General features: G+C 32.6%; 1 protein-coding gene across 1 annotated transcript; it reads left to right on the top strand.

The window, feature by feature from the left end:
• Positions 1–4,923: 4,923 nt before the first annotated feature.
• On the top strand, positions 4,924–12,958 carry LOC143582857 (uncharacterized). Its single transcript, XM_077065336.1, has 11 exons — positions 4,924–5,273; positions 7,410–7,573; positions 7,662–7,884; positions 8,633–8,775; positions 8,867–9,075; positions 9,155–9,289; positions 10,242–10,370; positions 10,458–10,798; positions 11,046–11,262; positions 11,927–12,120; positions 12,674–12,958. The coding sequence occupies exons 1-11, from the start codon at positions 4,924–4,926 to the stop codon at positions 12,885–12,887; spliced, it is 2,319 nt and encodes a 772-aa protein (XP_076921451.1). The 3' UTR covers positions 12,888–12,958.
• Positions 12,959–20,158: the final 7,200 nt, after the last annotated feature.

Raw genomic sequence — 20,158 nt, forward strand, 5'->3', positions numbered from 1 at the left:
TATGTGGACTTGTTTCTTTCAATATTTGTTTAAAACTTTAAATCAAACTAAACTACAAGATTCTTTTAGGAAATGTAGGATTAGAAAGAGATGGAAATTTTGTCTTATATAGTTATGTTACGTGTTTTCTTTTTCAACAATGCATATTTTTATTAGTGTGTTAATGTGGTTTACAGTTGTGTGATATGCCAGTGATAAATTTGGCCAAATGATTAGTTTTTCGTTATATTTGTACTTCAATTCATTTGAACGATGAATATTATATATTGGTCAACATAAGGAGACTAAAGTGTGTTACTGTTCCACATTGGTAGAAGATATCAACAACATAAAAATCTAACTCATCTAGTCATCCCACATGAAAAGACGTCTACAAATTTTTAGAGCATCCACAACAACAAATCTTCACAAACCGACGCATTAATGTCACATCAAAATCTAAACATTTTATAAAAGCCTCGAACTTCTGTCACAACAACAAACTTTTACAAACTTCATTAAAATATTATTAAAACCATATATATAATATATATGTATATATCCATGTGAGAGGATGGAAAAATGGACTCACCACCTCTTGTTTGTTGCAAATTTGTATAAACAAACTTCACAATTCAAACTTTACTCCCACAACAACTTAAGTCTACACTTGTTTGTCTTTCTTGTCATCTCATCCAAAGTTCCAAACCTTATGCATTGCATCTTGTTGTGGATACTCTAACTCGGACAAAAGTCATATTTCAAATTATTTGTTGATACGGAAAATGTGAGGGAAAAGTGAATATGATTTATTGACTTTTAAGAAGCCAATAACATGTATCAAACATCAATAAAGATGATCATAAAACATAAAGTAAACTTACTTATAATATGTATAAATTTAATTTTTGTTTGCACTTGTTTTCTATGTAACCTTTTAAATGTTATTTGTTTAGGGCATCTGCAATTACATTTTTTTTATTAGTTATCAAGGAATTAAGAGGGTCTCGTGAGTTTTTAATAACAAATTCTCATGACTAAAAAAACTCTTAATAAGCGAGTTATGACTAATAACCCATCTCACAAAAAGACAGATAAGTGGAAGTTGATATCGTCTTATAAAATTAAATCTACGAAGAACATAACTTTACGATTATTTTGGTTTTTATTATTTTCTTTAACGGTCATATAACCCCCTAATTGGTCATCAACTCACCCAATTAGAACTGTAATTTATATCTAAAACCCAACCCAAAACACCTGAAACCGAACTAACCTGAACCGAAAAATCCGAACCCAAAAAAAGACTAACTCATATATACCACATAGTTGATTTGATATTTGAATAGGTTTATTAAGAGTTGTGAAGGATATAAATTAATATTATTATATAAACGCAAAAAGTCAGTGAATATTTTGTTTTATCAGGTCAAAGGAAAACTCAAACCCCAATATTTTGTAATATGCTCCTTCAATTTAAAAGACCTTTACCGGTTTTACGTGGAATCCAAGAGAACATTCATATATTTCAACTAATATGTTTTCTTAATGAAGGAATCCAAGAAACCTCGTTTTTGTGAACAGTACCAGTCATAAGAAATTTCGGTCAAAAATGGCTAAATTTTACACTACGTATAAGAAAATTTGGTCGAAAACGGCTAAATTCTACATTACGTATAAAAAATTTGGGCCGAAAACGGCTAAATTTTACACTACGTATAAGAAATTTCGGCCGAAAGCCGCTAAATTTACACTACGTATAAGAAAGTTTGGTCGAAAACGGCTAAATTTTACACCACGTATAACAAAATTTGGGCCGAAAACGGCTAAATTTACACTACGTATAAAAAAAATCCCGACGAAAACGGGTAAATATACACAACTGCGTAAAAAAACAGAGGGGCCGGGGCCACCCCTAGCCCTAAGCAATCTTCGCCAGTGTTTATAGTTGAAAGTGGGTAATGTATCCGGAACACAAGCGGGGTTTGGAAGTTGCTCCTCTTAATCCTCCATTGGCGGCGAAGGAATAGGTCCCAATGATTGAACTTCACCTGCCAATGGAGGATCCTAATCCGTATTCAAGACCATTGTTCCTAATCCTCTGGTGGCAGGAAAGGATACACCGTTTCTCTTAGTGTAATGTTTTTAATAGGATTGGTTTTGCTATCCAAAAGGGGGTTGCGACGCAGCTTATTGTCTGTTTACCTGTCACTTCATTGTAAATAGTTTGCCTACTTTTAAATTGGAAATTTGATATCGAAGATTACACTAAGAGAAAGAGGAGATGACAAAAAAAAAATACATACCATTTTGAAAAAAAAAAATTCGTGATACAAAAGTTAATATTCCTAATAGATTTTTTATATTTCATTTCAAGAGAAGCAAGTAAAATTTAATTATGATTCTATAAAACTATATATCAAATACCTATATTAGCTTAAGAATATGAAACATGATACGTAATATCTTAGGTTAAATATAGCTACCTCATTTGTACTTAAATAGAACATTAGTTGTGTTTTTATTGGGGTTACCTTTTTTCTCTCTTCTAAAACAAGAGCTGACGATTAGCCGTAAGCGATTTGTAAAGCATCACCAAAGATTGTTAAGCAATGCAACATGCGATTCACAAGCAACAACACAACAAGGGTGACCAGCAACTTGTTATGAGATAATGAGAAGTTTAAGAGCTTCAAATGACTGTGTTGTCTTAGAGAACTGCGAGAGATCACAAGCTTGTTTTGAGATAATGCAATGTCAAAGGGTCTAAATCAAAGTTTGTCATTTACTCTTACACAATTACAACTGTTTATATGAACCTTACAATTGTGAAGTCTGATATAGATTAGCACACACCTCATGTGAGTAAACTTTTTCTTCAAGAATGAAATAGTTCAATTGTTACAATTACATCGAAGAAGACTCCGATTCACTCACAAAAGTCGAGCTTGACCATGAGGCGTGCGTTTGATGAAAAGGAGAAAGTAAAATGAATGTTGATGATCATGGAACGGTACACACATAAATTGAAATAAACTAACATGAAATTAACAATGCATTAGTTATGGTCTTTTTGATAATATAAATGGATGTAGACCATGAAATTAAGGAATTGGATCAAATAAAAATAAATGAAGTAGTTTTAATGCAACAAGCCTATATGGATTTGACTTGAGAACAAATTATAAACGGGTTGGCTTCCACGTAAATGTTTTAATGAGTGGATGGAGCTATAGTTTTATCTTTGAAGTTAAAAAAACTGGCAATTTTTCTCTTAATAAAAAAATCGTGTTTTTATATGATGGCATAGTTAGTTGTGTGAATTAGAGAAGCATAAAGGTGCGTAAATTAGATAAGGATAAAGTGTTGAGCGATAATGAAGAATAATAAAGGTTGTGGTAATTAATCTGAAATAATACTCTGATTTAGATACAGGTTGTATCTTATGTATCAACGTTAAATAACGCTAGTGATAATGTTCATACTAATGATAATCCTAATGTTCTTATTGATGGTAGGTTAAGTGCTCCTACTAATGGTCGTTTTGTTGTTTCTAACGATGATATTTGACTTTCTATTAGTGGTAGTAATATATGTTCATCATATGTCAATTTGTAATTCTTGAGGTTAAGAACTTTTGATGGATGAAGTATTAATACATGTCAACTCGTAATTCTTGTCAATTGTATCGGTGTATAAATAAATTGGATCGTTTTTTGTTACCCCATTGCAATTCTAAAGTTTTTCATGCCGAGCTAAATCGTAGTTGTCTTTGCCAGCTACTGACATTCGTCTTCTCATGAGTGACCCGGTTTGCATTATCAGTTTTGGAAAAATAAAAAAAGGCAAAAAGTTAAATGTTTTATTAAATTTTGAAAGATAGACGGTCTAGTTTGTTTACTTTTTCTTATATATTTTTTTCAAAGCTAGCATTTATACGTGTATGTGAAAATAGGGGTGTTTATGGGTTTGGTTTTCGATTTATTTAGTTTGAAGATATTTCTGTCAATAGCGAAAATCAAACTGAACTAGATTTAGATAGTTCAAAACCAAACTATAACGGAATTCGAATTTGGTTTTGTTAGGTGTTCGATTTCGATCAAATAACTATTTTCCCGGATTTTTTTTACTATTATTTGTTATTGAAATAGGTTGAACTAAACTATATTTAGCTAAAATTGTAATTATACCACGCTAAGTTACAAAACTTAATTTAAATATTACTTGTTACTTGGGTTAATCCATTTGAATCAGAGATGGAAATGAGGCTAGCCCAAGTCTCAAATAAAGCTTGTTTACTTATAGAGTCCGAGTTCAAGCTTGCATGTGAAGCACATTTAGGCTTGTCGAGCTTTAACGAGCCTTATGTATATCTTATTTTTGCCTCTTTTAAGCTTTCATGTATTTAACTTAACGCTTCACATCCAAGCACGCGCCAAACTTTTGATTGTTTAAGATATTAAATGAGCTTGAGCTGAACTTAGCCTTGTTAAAAGTTTTCTCAAAATATAATAATCATAATAATAATAATATTAAAATGTTTATAAGTTAATTAATAAATAACAAACGAACCGAGCTTGAAAAAACAACTCTCAAGTCGAGCCCGTACTTTAGAAAAAGTGCTTGAAACGAGCCGTGCTTAGGCTCGACTCAGCTCGTTTACACCCTTAAACTAAACTTTGAACATAATTCAAATACCATGAGATAGAAGTGAGCAAATAAACCTATTAACCGATTCAAACCGGTTTGGAACTGATTTATAGCTTTCTCCACAAAAATTGGTCCCAAATCAGTTAGTCGAATCGAAACCGGTCAAATTCCAAACCTAAACAGTTTGTAACCTGATTAAAAAACCAGCTTGAATTCGAACCAAAACCGATCATAAAACATGTTTTCAACCCAAAAACATAATAAAGAAGTGAAATCGCTGGCACCACCACTTCCATGGCTTCCTTAATCCGAACACTAGTCACAAAACCCAACACATTACGACCCATACACTCTTACTTCTTCTACTCTTCAACCCACCACCATACACCATTATCACCACCACCGGCAGCTAAACAAATATCATTCAAAGTAACATCTCATGGGGTTTGTTGGTATCATTGGATGTCATCTAATAATTATAATATTATTAATGGCCATGATTTTAGTAATCATGTTAACCGTGAGAATGAGTACTGTGATGCTTTCATGTCCGATACTGGTAACTTGCAGCGTACTCTGTTTAACGAAATGATTGCCCGAGTGCCGAATGAGATTTCGACTCCACCGGAGCGTTGGGGACAATGGTAACCTTCTTAATTTTAATATATATTTTTTATAAGTTGAGAATTTTGATCATTTTTATATAATTTGAGAATTTTGATAATTTTTAGTGTAACACCCAAATCATAGGGTTTAGGGTTTAGCAGGGGTGTGCGTGAAACCGAGAAAATGATCAGAAACTGAAAAAACTGAAACCGAAATAAGCGAACTAAAACAAAAGCGGACGGTTCTGGTTTTGGTTATATGTTTTAATGAAAACCCAACTTTCGGTATTGTGTGTAATTAAAACCGAAGAAACCGATCCGAACTTATAGTGTTCCGTTTTTTATTTTTGACTTGTATGTTATTTATAGTCAGTGGCGAAGCTTGGACACGAATGTCGGGGGGGGGGGGACTCAAAATGTATTATAAAAATCATAAACGAGGGGGGGCCGGGCTCAAACTTCTGGCCGAAAACATGTAAAATTACACTACGTATAAAAATTCCATGCGAAAAACAACTAAATTTACACTAATGCGCAAAAAAACAGGGGGGCCGGGGCCACCCCTGGCCCTTGATATCCTTCGCCCCTGTTTATAGTAATCTAATTTAGGAAAATTGGTTTTTTAAGTTTTAAATAATTTCAACTACGCCCTGTTGGGAAATAACAGGCCCAACTAAAGGTGTATTTTTTTCCATGGTCCGCTATGCATGCCACATAAGTAACAAACTAACGGAGTTAACTATCCGTTAGTCGCGGACCGTTGGAAAAAAATACATGGATAGTTAACTCCGTTAGTTTGTTACTTACGTGGCATGCCTAGCAGACCGTTGGAAAAACATACACCTTTATATGGGACTGCACCGTCGAAGTGTGAAGTTGGACTGTTATTTGCCAATAGGGCATAGTTGGGATTATTTAAAACCAATTTTTCTTTAGTATATAGTATAACCATAATATATTAGCTCTAATGTATAATAAGATTTAGGCCCAAATTCATTATTTTTGGTCGTTTTTATTTTATGGTCCAAAATTTTCAAGTCCAAATGGTAAGGCCGAAAACGAACCCAAACCAAAAACTGAAAAACAGAAACTGAGCGGGCTTTGAAAACTCAAAAACAGAAATTTTGGGAAATTTGAACATGAATTCAATTGATAAAATTATAGTACTCCCTGCAGAGTCAAAAGTTTGCAATTTTGACTCTTTGGATTTGGAGTCAAAGTACGCTTGAAAGAATCTTTGATAAGTACATTAAGTTATTACCAGAAGTAGTATAAACTAAACTAAATTGGTGTATAATTTTTTGTGAATTTTGTATCCATATTAGATGTGAACATTACTGTGAGTGACTATAAAATATTAGTTAGGATAAGTCTCTTTGTTTTTTGGCTGTCATTTCTACGTGCAGTCATGAATTGAACTTGAATCATGTGTTTTTTTTGTGATTGTAAACACAGCTTGTAGGCCTGTAAACGAACCGAGCGAGCATAAACAGGGTGTTTTCATTTTAAGTTCGTTTCAACTTGAACCGAACAAACAATTAAACACGGACAACTAAACGAGCATAGTTTTTTTGTTTGTGCTTGTTCATTAATAATATGAATGTGTTTGTGTTTGCTTATGTTCGCTCATTAAGTTGTACAAACGAACAGTTCACGACCGTAAACGGATTAACGTAACTGAACATAGATGTTAGAACATAAGCGAAATAACTAAGTGAAAATCAATTAAAAGCAAATGTGAATGTCAATTTGTTGGGCCTAAAGAGTTAATAAAACTAGACTAAGTTTTAACAGGCCTAAAAATATATAATAAATATACAAACAAAGGAACATAAACGGATTTAAAATGAACAAGACATATGCTAATGCTCGTTCGCTTAACTAAATAAACAAACATTGCTGCTTGTGTTCAGTTGCTTTCTAAATAAACGAACTTCCTACTGAACAGTTCATTGAACGTTCAGTTCGTTTACAAGCCTAACAACTAGTGTTGGGCAGGTAGCCCTCAGGTGCTTACCGATGCACCACCTCCTTGAAGATTGAATCTTGTGTTTTTTTATTGTATGCAACATACAATGATTGTTGATGTTTATATATACAAAGTTACATACGATTTAGTGGTTGTTATAACTAATTTATGACATATCATATGTTTGTGCTTATATGGTTGATTAGGTTGTATTACCAATGTATACCGGAAACAAAAGAATACCCCGTTTTATGTCGCAAATTGGCGGTTGAAAACACAAGTTGGCTGCAAAATATGGTCAAATATGCAAAAAGACAATTTGCAGGCGAAGAAATATTACTCGATTGGAACGAAATCGCACAAGAACATGGTAAGTAAAACCATAGGACTATTTGAATGTCGAACAACAATAATTGTATGTTTCCGTTTATACCCTTTTGTTAATCCTTAATCTACAGGGTATGTTCATGTGGGTACTTGTAGAATATCACCCGACCACCGTTTTCTTGCGTACATGGTTGATATAACGGGAGAAGAACGGTTTCTTCTTCAAGTTAAGGATCTTAAAACCGGGATTATTATTCCAACGTTAAAAGTTGAAGGTGTTGTTAGCTTAGCATGGGCTCAAGATAGTTGTACGCTGTTTTATACAGTTTGTGACCAAAGCCAACGACCGTATAGGTAAGCACAATTATGTTAGAAGTATCGAGTTGGGTTGTGTCTGTTGACCCTGCAAACACTTTTTTGTCCATTACTTTTATATGAATAAAAGCGAAGCTTTGTCACTGCGACAATAGTTTAACTTTTTGAATTTGACCCGTTTGACTCGTTCGAACCGTGTGACTCATTTGATCTGTTTGACCCATCTGACATGTGTGATACATCACATTTGACCCGTTTGACTTATATGGCCCGTTTAGCACAGTTGTCGCTACAACAATAGTTAACTTTTTGAACAAAGAGACTATTAAGAATACTCTTTTTAAGTGGCTTTTGAGTTTTGACCTGTTTGACACATTTGGCCTGTATGACACGTTTGACCTGTTTCACACATTTGACTTGTTTGACACACTTGACTCGTTTGACCCGTTTAATAATTTGACCTGTCTGACACTTTTAGCGCATTTGATACATTTGACCTGTCTGACACATTTGGCCTGTTTGACACATTTGACTCGTTTACACACTTGAACCATGACACATTTGAGTCATTTGACCTGTTTCACACACTTGACCTGTTTGACTCATTTGACCCGTTTGGCACATTTGACCAATCTAACATGTTTGGCAAACTTCCTTTCTATCTAACTTTTTTATCCGACCCGATCGGAGATAAAACATAACCAAATCATATTGCCACCTCTAAGTTATAAATCTTTTAAACTTCAAATCCTGTATTAAACATCACATATTCCTCTTATATTGACAGGGTGCAATACACAACACTTGGATCAAATCCCGTTTCAGACATCATAGTATACACCGAAAAAGATTCCAGATTCTGTGTCGATATCACAAACACAAAAGATGGAAAATTCATAACCGTGAATTCAAACTCGAGGACATCATCCGAGGAAGGCACTTATCTATACATGATTCAAATTTTTTTTAAAGAAAACAACTTGTCGTTATTTTGAATCTTGATGGTTATAATTTGTATTGCAGGTGTATGTATTAGATGCAAATAACCCAAAACACGGTTTACAAAAAGTGCATACTCGTGTTTCGGGTGTACAGTTTTTTTTGGAGCATCATAGAGGATTCTTTTATATTTTAACAAACTTGTGTTCCGGTGACGAAAAGGAGTTGTTAGATGGAAATTATTATTTTGCTCGGTGTCGTGTTGACGATGTACAGTCAGCAAATTGGGAGGTATTACAGTATTGTTTAAACGTTCTTTTATTTATTTGTTGTTTCAGTGCTTATGTTGATTTGTATCTTTTCTTTTTAGAAAATTATTGTTCCGACTAAAGGTACGAATATACAAGACATGGATGTTTTTGATGAGCATCTTGTGCTTTATCTCAACAAAGAAGATACGCCTATGATTTGTTCCATTAAAATGCCAATTCAATCCAACAATGAGGTATATTAGTTACACATGATGTTACTATGATTTTATGTTCATAGTCATATGATAATATGAATAGGGGTGTGAACAGCTTGTTTCGAGCTCTATATATGAAGCTCGAGCTTGGCTCATTTATTATGTATTAATAATTTAATTGTTATATTTGTATACATATATAATTATAATTGTACGTATACAATATTAATATGGTATAATATATATTGTTTAGTTACTTTATCATAATTATATTTTATTGTGTAATATATATATTTGTAGTTATTACAAATAATTACTATAAATTTATAGTTATAATAATTATTATAAAAATAACTAAAGCATACATATTGTACTATAGTTACTTTTATAGTTATTTTTTTACAATTGGTTTTATAGCTGTTATATAATTATTATGTAGTATATTTGTTATATTAAGTAGGGAAAAGATCCAATATAATAGCTTATCGTACAATAGGTACGCGAATCCCCTTTTTTCACGAAATCGATCCATGAAATCACATCCCAACATCTCGGAATCGTCAATACATATCCAATTAATCATTGGTTCACCGAAAAAAACAGTTTTGGATCGTTAATCGATCAATTATTTACTTTTTTCACGAAAACCGTTTTTGAACATTTTAGGTGTTGGCTGAGCGTTTTAGGTTTTTGGTCGAGTGTTTTTAGGTTTTGCCTTTGAGCGTCTCGTGTACCTATCGTACGTTAAGGCATTATTGTACAGTATCTCGACCCATATTAAGTAAGCATTATCATGATTGAACAAATAATAGGTTCACGGGCCTAGCTGAGCTCGGTATACGAAGCTCGGGCTCGTTTATTAAACGGGCTTATTTTTGTGCCCAAGCTCGTTTAAGCTCGGCTCGATTCGAGCTTTTAGTGAGCCGATCACGAGTAACTCATGAGTGCCTCTACTCGTTTACACCCTTAATATGCGGCTTTCTGTTTGCAGAAAGAAATGGAGATTGATGATCTTGATCCGTGGTATTTCCCTATGCCCTCAAACTCATGCAGCGTTAGCCCGGGCTCAAATCACGACTTCACAAACTCAGTATACCGAGTCGTGCTTTCATCTCCAGTGGTACAAATTCTTAAAATTTAATACATAAATAAATCTTTATGATTTACAAAATTACAAGAACAGATAATAATCATAATATCATTGCAGATGCCAGATTTAGTTGTTGACTATGACATGTCAGCAAGAACATTCAATATCGTGCACCAAGAGGACGTATTAAACGTTTCTTCAAAACCGCACAAAAATGAAGCTAACGAGTGGATAAACGTTTCAAGTTCATATTTTTGTGAAAGAAAAGAAGTCGTTTCACATGATGGTACGATAGTTCCGTTAACAATATTGTATTCCCATAAAGCCCATAAGATGGGTCAGTCCCCTGGTATCATACACGGGTACGGGTCGTATGGTGAAGTTTTGGAAAAAAGTTGGTGTGCTGAACGGCTGAGCTTACTTGACCGTGGTTGGGTGGTTGCGTTTGCTGATGTCAGGTATATTTTATGTTTCGGAAAAAAATGAATATACAATACATTTATACATTTTGTATATCTGTAGAAATAAATGGGTTAAACGGGCCGTAAACAGGTTGGCAGGTTGACGTGTCGTTTAATATGTTATATTCTAATTTTAAGCCGGTCAACAACCTGTCTAGTTAAGCGGTTTAAGAACCTGATCATCATTTGTTTATTTTAACGAGTTAGAAATGACTGCTGAATATTAACTGTTTTATATGCACAGAGGTGGCGGTGGTGGTGATCCATCATGGCATAAAAATGGAAGCGGATTAAACAAATTAAACTCTATAAATGATTTTATTTCATGTGGAAATTATCTTATAAAAGAAGGTTATGTGCATAAAGACCGACTTGGTGCGATCGGGCAAAGTGCTGGCGGTCTTCTTGTTGCTGCCGCCATTAATATGCACCCCGAGTTATTTAAAGCTGCCGTTTTGAAGGTAATATTTTAAACTCGTATTTGAATCGTATAATGGTTTTTTATAAGGAAAATCATAAACACATACACGAATGATAATACATGCAATTTATACGTGCTATGGTATCGTGTGTCACATAATCACATTACTCTTAGTCACGTATCTCGTGGCTAAATGAGTGATTTGTTTCAAACCAAACCAAAAATTTGGTTTTTTAAAACCGTCCGGTTTCACATAGGGTTCGGTTCGTTTTTTTTATTTTGTCATTTTGGACTTGAAATTTTGGGGTGGAAAAATTGACCCAAAATGATGAATGTGGGCCTGATACTTTGGGCCTAAATATTTTTGTTAATTTATTATTATACATTTGGGTTTTAAAAAATTTTGGGCCATAACCATTTATTTGTTTTTTATAAGTTAGTTTTTGAAAAATAAAAAAATAATAAATTCAATTAGAAAAGTTAGGTTTCTTTGGTTTTTACGGGTTTGGTTTGGTTTCTTCGGTTTTCGGATTAAATTCAGTTTTTGGAAAAAAAAAACAAAAAATAAACCGTCGGTTTTGAGTTTGGTTCAGTTATGTCAGTTTCATGCGCATCCCTAAATAGTTATTCTCATGATTTTCTCTTCTTTTTATCAAATAATCTTTGGTTTTTGAACAATATCAGTAATGAAATCTTTTCAACAGGTTCCATTTCTTGATATCTGCAATACATTACTGGATCCAAGCTTACCATTAACAATATTAAACTATGAAGAATTTGGAAACCCTCAAATAAAATCACATTTTGATTACATTATGAAGTATTCGCCTTACGATAATATCAACAAAGGAATATGTTATCCCGCAATGCTCGTCACGTCATCTTTTAATGATTCAAGGTACACTTTCTTATCAATTATATTTATTTAATTTTGATGCTTTTGAGGGTCAGGTTGTTCTACAAAGGAGGACAAAACTGAGAAGGATGAGAATGATTTGTAGCCACACAAAAAACCTATAAAAAAATATATAAAAATCATAACTCAAAATTAAATAATAAAACGAAAAAAGTAAAAACACAAAAATGTTTCCACCATCTTCATCGTTCCCAAAATAATAATTATAATAATAATATCAAACACAATGCTAAGGAAAAAAGATCATTGTGTCTTTTGGTTTATCATTGTTTTTTTGTTTATTTTCGTCATTGATTGTGTCTTTTTTTTCTTGACGTTGTGTCTTTTTTTTTGAACCGGAATGACAGGGGAAACATTTTAGTTTTTAATTTTTCTTCTTTCTTTATTTATATTTTGAGTTATGATTTTTCTGTTATATTTTTTGAATTTTTTTTGTGGCCACAAATCATTCTCACAATTCTCATTTTTGTCTCCATTTGCATTTTAACGTTTCCCTGTTTTTAATTCCTATTTGTCGCGCGTGTACCTTTGGCAGAGTTGGAGTTTGGGAAGCTGCCAAATACGTGGCGAGGATACGCGAACGAACGTGTTCAAATTGTAGCGATTCGGTTATTTTGAAGACGAATATGAGTGGTGGTCATTTTGGTGAAGGTGGGAGGTCTGGGCAGTGTGAGGAATTGGCTTATGAATATGCATTTTTGATTAAGGTTATGGGTGAGTTAGATGCAAGTGATAAAAGATATTTTTAAATAAAAATATAAAATAGGGTGTTTTTGTTATTATTATTATTATTATTATTATTTTGTTAAATAGACGGGTTTGGTAACAGATCAAAATGATTGGAGTCGAAACAAATAGTTATTATGGTGCGCTACAAAACATAGTAGGACATTAGGATACTAACGAGCTATGATACCTTCGGGGCACAAACCGAAAACCCAAACTAATTTGCGATCAACGTAAATCGATTTCAAAAGTAGTATACTAGCCAATGATGTTAGGGGAACAGTCGAATGCAAGCCGATTCACTCTTAGCATATACACAACAATTGATTTCACTAATCCGAAATTGCAACCTGATGGAAGAAACCAAGATGGTAGCGGCAGTGTACCTGATCAGTACCGACCGAGCTTTGATAATCCTAAAAACGATTAAAATTTGTTTTCTTATTCAATGGTGTAAAACGTGTCGCATCATGTATATTGTTGAACTGCTTATAATTAGTCGTGTTAAGCATATCATGCCATTCGTGTTATTTAAATAAATATTTAATTGTGTTAAAGATGTGTTAACATGTTCATTTTAGTGTTTAAGAAAAGGCACATTTAGTAAAGATGGTGTACTCGATCGTTCGAGTTTACTAATGTTAAACTTGTTGAGTCATTCTAAAGCAAATATCGTCGGATAATATGATTCCGGAAGTACTTACTTCATCATGAAATTTAAGGTAGATGCCAGAGAGTAGATGATGAGAGTTAGCGAGGAAGAGCACACACAATTAAGAGTATTTCATTTATGTTATGAATGGAGATTTACAATAGACTATTCATAATATATATATAAGCTTACATCATATTTACAGTGATGTCACTAATAGTGGTCCCCTATAGGGGACCGGTGCTATCACTATCTTGAAGATTCTCTATCTGTCTTATAGATCCGTCTGAAGAGTCGCTCTGCTATGTCTATGTCTATGCGATGCGATGCTGCTGAAATTGTTATTTATATTTAGGGTGTTACCTCTACAAGCCGTGTTCAACTTGATTAACACAACAAAATACCTTTTAAAGCTCATTTAGACCTATTATGCAAATTATTTACAAGGTGTATAATTCGAAAACCTACTTATAAATGTTATTTTTCCTAAATGTCTCAACAAAAATAATTCGAACTCCCTACAAAAACTTAAAATAAATAAATAAACATTATTATTTTTTTATATAATAAAATTTGAAAAAAAAAATATGTGTCTTATATTTTATTGTGTATGGAGGAAGTATGGTTGTGTTGACAAAAGAGATACAGAACATGTGACCGTATGGGGGTCACAATACACGAACACTAAAAACCGGATGCTAGTGGCCCACAGTATTATGGTACGACACACACAAACACCATGTTCCACCTTATCCAATTTGCTTCTGCCACGTGGGCAGATCCCAATTGACTCTCTTTTGTTTTATTCTCCTGGTTCATCCCCTTTGAAACAAATCACAAATACATCCCCTAAAAGGGGAAAATGATTCTCAACTATAATTTTTTAAGGGAGAAATTTTAAAATGGTAAGGAGATTTCAAATATGTTTTTTTTAATTTAAATTTTTAAAACATAAACGCGTCGTGTTTTATATGTTTTGACCATAAACACGTCATGGCCTAGCTATAAGTTAAAACAAGTTGTGTCTTATCCCTTTCACCGCAAACACGTTTTTAACTACTTATTTTTACATTTAACTGGCCATAGCCGGCTTATTTTAATGTGCAAGTGGGTATCACACTTACGCGATAAAATGACTTTTGGAATATGACATCTATAAGCCGGCTGTGACGGGCTGGATGTAAAAAATAAGCAGTTAACGATGTGTTTGTGGTGAAAAGGGTAGGACACAACTTTTGTTAACTAACAGGTATGGCCACGACGCGTTAATGGTCAAAACATGTAGGCCACGATGCGTTTATGTTTAAAACATGTAGGACACAACTAGTTACCGTTGGGTGATTAACTCGTCGTCTCGTGAGTGTAACAAGTCGTCAGCGACCACATAACATGAAGACAAACCTGAAAACTTGAATTAGGATGGACATAATTAAAAATTTTCAGTTTTTTAATTATTACATGATAATTAAAAGATTTAGTTGTGCAACTATTTTACATCATGTATACATGTTTAGTTGTCTAATCACATTATTATTTTACAGGTGAGTAATACTAATACATGAATAAAAATACATACACTGATTTGTACATATATAATATTATCGTGTGACATGTTATTGTAAGTCATTGTTGATTAACAATATTTGGTACGTGGGTAAGATCTTTTTAGAAATAACCAAAGACGGAGTCACATTACATATTGATGTCACATAGTACCAGTAAAATTATTGATGATGTGCCTTATTTAGAATTAAGGAAAAATAAACCTATCTAGTAAACAATTAAATGGGATGATACGTTAAAACAATTCAAACAAATAAAAAACCATACAAAGCTAAAGCAAAATAAGGACCCATACATATATAGACCAAACGAAACACAAGGAAAAAAGAAGACCCGACAAAACCGATATGAAAGCATCTTCTCATAAACCAACCTAACATTATACTAGTAAATAGTTAAATACAGAGAGACCTACCGACACCTGATACTTTCATGCTCACACTCTTTGAGGATACGCGAGTAAAATTTGACGTGCTAAAAGTTGAACATTGTGTTATTTTATTTATATATTAATTTATTGCATTACTTAGTAGATAAGACATGATTTATCAGTGAAAATGAAGGGATGATTATCCAAAATTCGTTAAGAGACTAGTGTAATTGAATCAGCACATATCTTGTTTAGCTGTAACGTAGACCCATCACCACTTGGATTGGTGACTAGAGACTAACATCCAAGTCTTATTATTTTGTAATTTCTTATTTGTTTAAATCTTGTATAAATTTATAAATTGTACATCTTGTATTATATAATGATAACAACAAATTAAGTACTAATATACAAGAACTTCTTCATATATTGTTTGACTTTGAATGTTAGTTGTGATTAATTATCATTAAATGGATGTACTAATTTGATTAAGAAGTGATGTGCCAAGGTGACCTGTAAATTTAATAAAGTCTTTGATACTTTTGATCACTTTATGTAAATTATTAAAGTTTAAAATAAAAAAAAAAATTATAATCTTTAATTAAGCCAATGGCTTGAGTTCAACTAATATCGAATGGGAAGTGAAGACTTGAGTTATAGCAAGTATAGCTTGTAAAGTCTCAGGTTCGAATTCAATTTTAATTGAATTTTACCGCAGTGGGGCTTTGAGCGGTGGGTTTTCTCTGGAACAATAAATAGTGGGTTTGGGCTACGCAACACTGTTTGCAGCCGTTGACGTATGCGATCGTCTTTTGCTTTTGAGTTACCCCAACTCCCCTAGTAGTCAGACTTTATTGTTCTTCGTTAAAAAAACAATAAAAAAACTATAATTAAGCAATTAATTTCTGAAAGTGATTTTACTGCTGTAATTGATTGCAAAGTTCAGCTAGTTGGTATATGATATAACTAAGCTAGCCAAAGTGCCAAACTATTTAATCGGTAATAATGTTTGATAATGGACAGAAATATACTTTAATATGTATGATCACTTTTATTTATAATTGCACCAAACTAATTTCAAGTAAGTGAACACATATATTCAGAAAATGAGAAAATGACATATGTATGTTACTTATAGTTTGACTTGATATCATACGTATACGTATGAAGTATTTGTATATACAAACATATACATGTATTTACCCCAACAAAATTTTTTATATATTTTATTTTAAAAAGTATCATTAAATTGTGATTTTTAAAATTGAAATATTATTTAAATATTTTTTTAGAAAACTTTGTTGCACTATGATTATTATGGCGCATTTAACAAATATTAAAACAATGTGACTAATATTAACGGTGTGTCGATACATTATTCATCTAAGTTGTTAAAGTCTCACGCATTAAGTACAGATGATTATAATAATGTGTCCAAGCAAAAACAAAAAAACAATGAATACACATAGATATTAAATCACATCTTGGCTAAAAAAAACATAATTTGACAATGAATACTTTTTTACCCTATTTAACCCGACCCTAATTAGCTTATTCGGGTTCGGATCAGGTCGGGTTAATCGGGTTCGGGTATTTTGAACACCCTTAGTTGTAGCGATTAAAACGGTAGGTGTACAGTAGATATCTTTCGAATGTGTTTTATAATATTAAAATTGCCATCACAAAAATCTATTTACTTTTGTTTAGCTTGTGGTTCATTTCATAATTTCGAACTTATTGTTACGGTTCGTTTTAGAAGCATAGTAGACTAGTTTATTATTAATTGTATAACTAGTTTTTATCCTTCGTATTACGGGGTTGTTTTATATTATCCGTTTCTAATATTTATTTATTTTTTTTACTTTGTTCGCTACGATATTCGACCTCACATAGTTGGTCGTTGAGGGGACATAATTGGCTATGATGATTAAATTGACAAAATTTCAAACTTTGGATTGAAATTGCAAAAATATTAAACCACAGGACGAAAATGACCATTAACTTAAAATAAAAGTGAGAAAGACAAAAATACCCTTAAACTAACGACATACTTGGATGTCGTTAGACGGGTGGGACTTAATTGGCTAATGTTTAAAGGAAAATTGGATTTAAATAATCTCACCTTTAATGGGTTGGCCAATAATAATCCCACCTCCGGTATTTCCCGCTGACAGTCCCACCTTTTCAATGTTTTTTGTTTTATAGACCAGCGTTAAAAAAACTTAACGGGGTTAAGTTTTTGCTGATGTGACTGGTGAGTTGGCATGTCATAATCCTACATGGCTTTTCCCTTTTAATCCTAAAATGCAATTACAATATTAATCCTACAAAAACGGGTTGCAGGGGATTCGAACCTGCGCCTCCAGCCCCGCAGTCAACACCCACATGCATAAGGCAACTGATCTGAGTGATCCTTTGATAAAAATTCAGAAACAGATGCTATATAACCAGGCATTCGCAACCCATAGAGTATTATGAACCCTAGATCATCAATCGGCCAGGTTGTTATTTGATTGGCCGATTGAAATTAGGGCTATTAAAGAGTGAATGACGACGAACACAAATGTATAATTAGTTACCTATAAAGATGATTGGAAGAGGGTTAATTTGATCCCGACAGTGACAGCGGAAGGGGCTCAAGAACACGCATCAAAACATCAATGATAATATAATTTATTATAGGGTAACTGTAGGCGATGTATGTGAGGTTCTTTCTGAAAGTTTAATTGAATTATTATGAACAATATAAAGTATATTGATTAACAGGTTACGTCGGTTCGTTCAAACGAGTAATACGAATCAATAATTGATCTCATTCCATGTTTATGGTGTCGGTGGGCTCGTTATGGTATGCATAAGGATACGCAAGATTCAATTTCTAAGTTTAGGAGGAGAAATATAGTGCAAGCTAGTGATTTGGGTATCCGGGTTCGCTAATCGGGTCGCGGGTTTGGGTCAGGTCGAAGTTAATAAATCTGGATAATAGGATTTAATATAATAAAATATAGTAATTGCATTTTAATCCAAAGGGAAAAGCCATGTAGGATTATGACACTGCCAACTCACCAGCCACATCAGCAAAAACTTAACCCCGTTAAGTTTTTTTAACGCTGGTCTATAAAACAAAAAACATTGAAAAGGTGGGACTGCCAACGGGAAATACCGGAGGTGAGATTATTATTGACCATCCATTAAAGGTGGGATTATTTAAATCAAATTTTCCATGTTTAAAACTATGATGACTAAATTGACAAAATTTCAAACTTTGGATTGAAATGGCAAAAGTAGCAAACTACAGAGACGAAAATGGTCATTAACTCTGGTATGAAAGTTAATAATATACCTATGTTTGATGATAAATTGTTTCATAAATAAATGAGATACTATAACCCGGTTTAAAAGCTATATGGGTTTGATGAGACCCAATACTCGTTTATTTTTTTTTACTATAAAATTGGTTTTTTAATTATAAATAATATATATCTTTTTTTAAATAAATCAGATATTAATTTTTAGTATATTCCTACTTTATATGATTTTTATATCAAATATTTGATGAGATTAGTTTTTAATTTAATGAGATGTTATAACCCGTTTAAGAAATATATGGGTTTGATGAGACTCATACCCGTGAATTCGAGTCAAATGCATAAGAAGCCTCCAATTAAAAATCAAGCAAATCTGGTGACTCCAAAAAAAGGGAAGCGACCACATCGCAACACGTAGAATTTTTATGTTTTCGTTTATATATATTATAGATTTTCTTTTACATGTACATTGTCATTTTAGATGTGTTTTAATTTAAAAAATAATATGTATCATATAGTATTTGAAAAATATTATTTATGATTTCTATTTTGATAGAACAAGTTACATTTTATTATAACGAAACTAGAAAATTCCATTCATATCATAACTATTAGTATGAGTGTAGGTAGGGCAAACCATACATCAAATTTAAATTCTTAAATGCTAGAGATACTACAATCAGGAGACCCTCGGCTTCTAAACCGTGTACGAACATATAAAGCTTGTTAGAAACATAAAGAGATTCTCACTGAGTTAATCTAAACAACTATAAACAAAACATACTAAATATATAGTGTTAGTAAACTACTAGTAACAAACAATGATAAAAAAAAAAGTATAATAGCAATAGATAAAACAACATGCAAGCACGAAGACGAGAAGAAGCAAATATGCAAATGTCACAACGATTATAGGAAAAACTATGACCATAGAACAAATCAATTTTGTTTAGGCTTCTGGATCAAGTTTGGTGTATATTTATAAAGCTTGGGTTCAAGTATGTTTATTAAATGAATTTGAGCTCGGTTTATGTTCATTTAAACTCGTATTAATTCAAATATTCAATACGCTTACACCGCATTTGTCAGTATAGTTTATAACTCTACTTTCACTTTTATATATCGTCCTAAAGGTTTAGTTATAAAAACTATTAACATAAAGTTTTCTTATAACATTGTAATAATCTAAGAAATGATGCATGAACTTGACACAAGATCCGAGCATATACTATTCATACAAATATACAATGTATAGAATATATTAAGAGTATATATACAATAATAAAATAATAAAAATATTATAAAAAAGTGAGTACGTGACAAAGACTAAGCCATGACTCAACCAAATCATAGCCAATATCCACATCTTGGAACGTTGAAGTTCACGAGTTTATTTTATAT

Source organism: Bidens hawaiensis, unplaced genomic scaffold (genome assembly GCF_021521415.1).
Source record: "Bidens hawaiensis isolate Kalapana, Puna unplaced genomic scaffold, B.hawaiensis_p1.1 tig00032033_1, whole genome shotgun sequence".
NCBI classification, from domain to species: domain Eukaryota; kingdom Viridiplantae; phylum Streptophyta; class Magnoliopsida; order Asterales; family Asteraceae; genus Bidens; species Bidens hawaiensis.

Coding starts and splice junctions, on each gene's coding strand:
- LOC143582857 (XM_077065336.1), top strand. CDS start 4,924: ATGGCTTCCTTAATCCGAACACTAGTCACAAAACCCAACACATTACGA. Junction 7,574..7,661: donor CGAAATCGCACAAGAACATG/GTAAGTAAAACC, acceptor CTTAATCTACAG/GGTATGTTCATGTGGGTACT. Junction 10,799..11,045: donor GTTGCGTTTGCTGATGTCAG/GTATATTTTATG, acceptor TTATATGCACAG/AGGTGGCGGTGGTGGTGATC.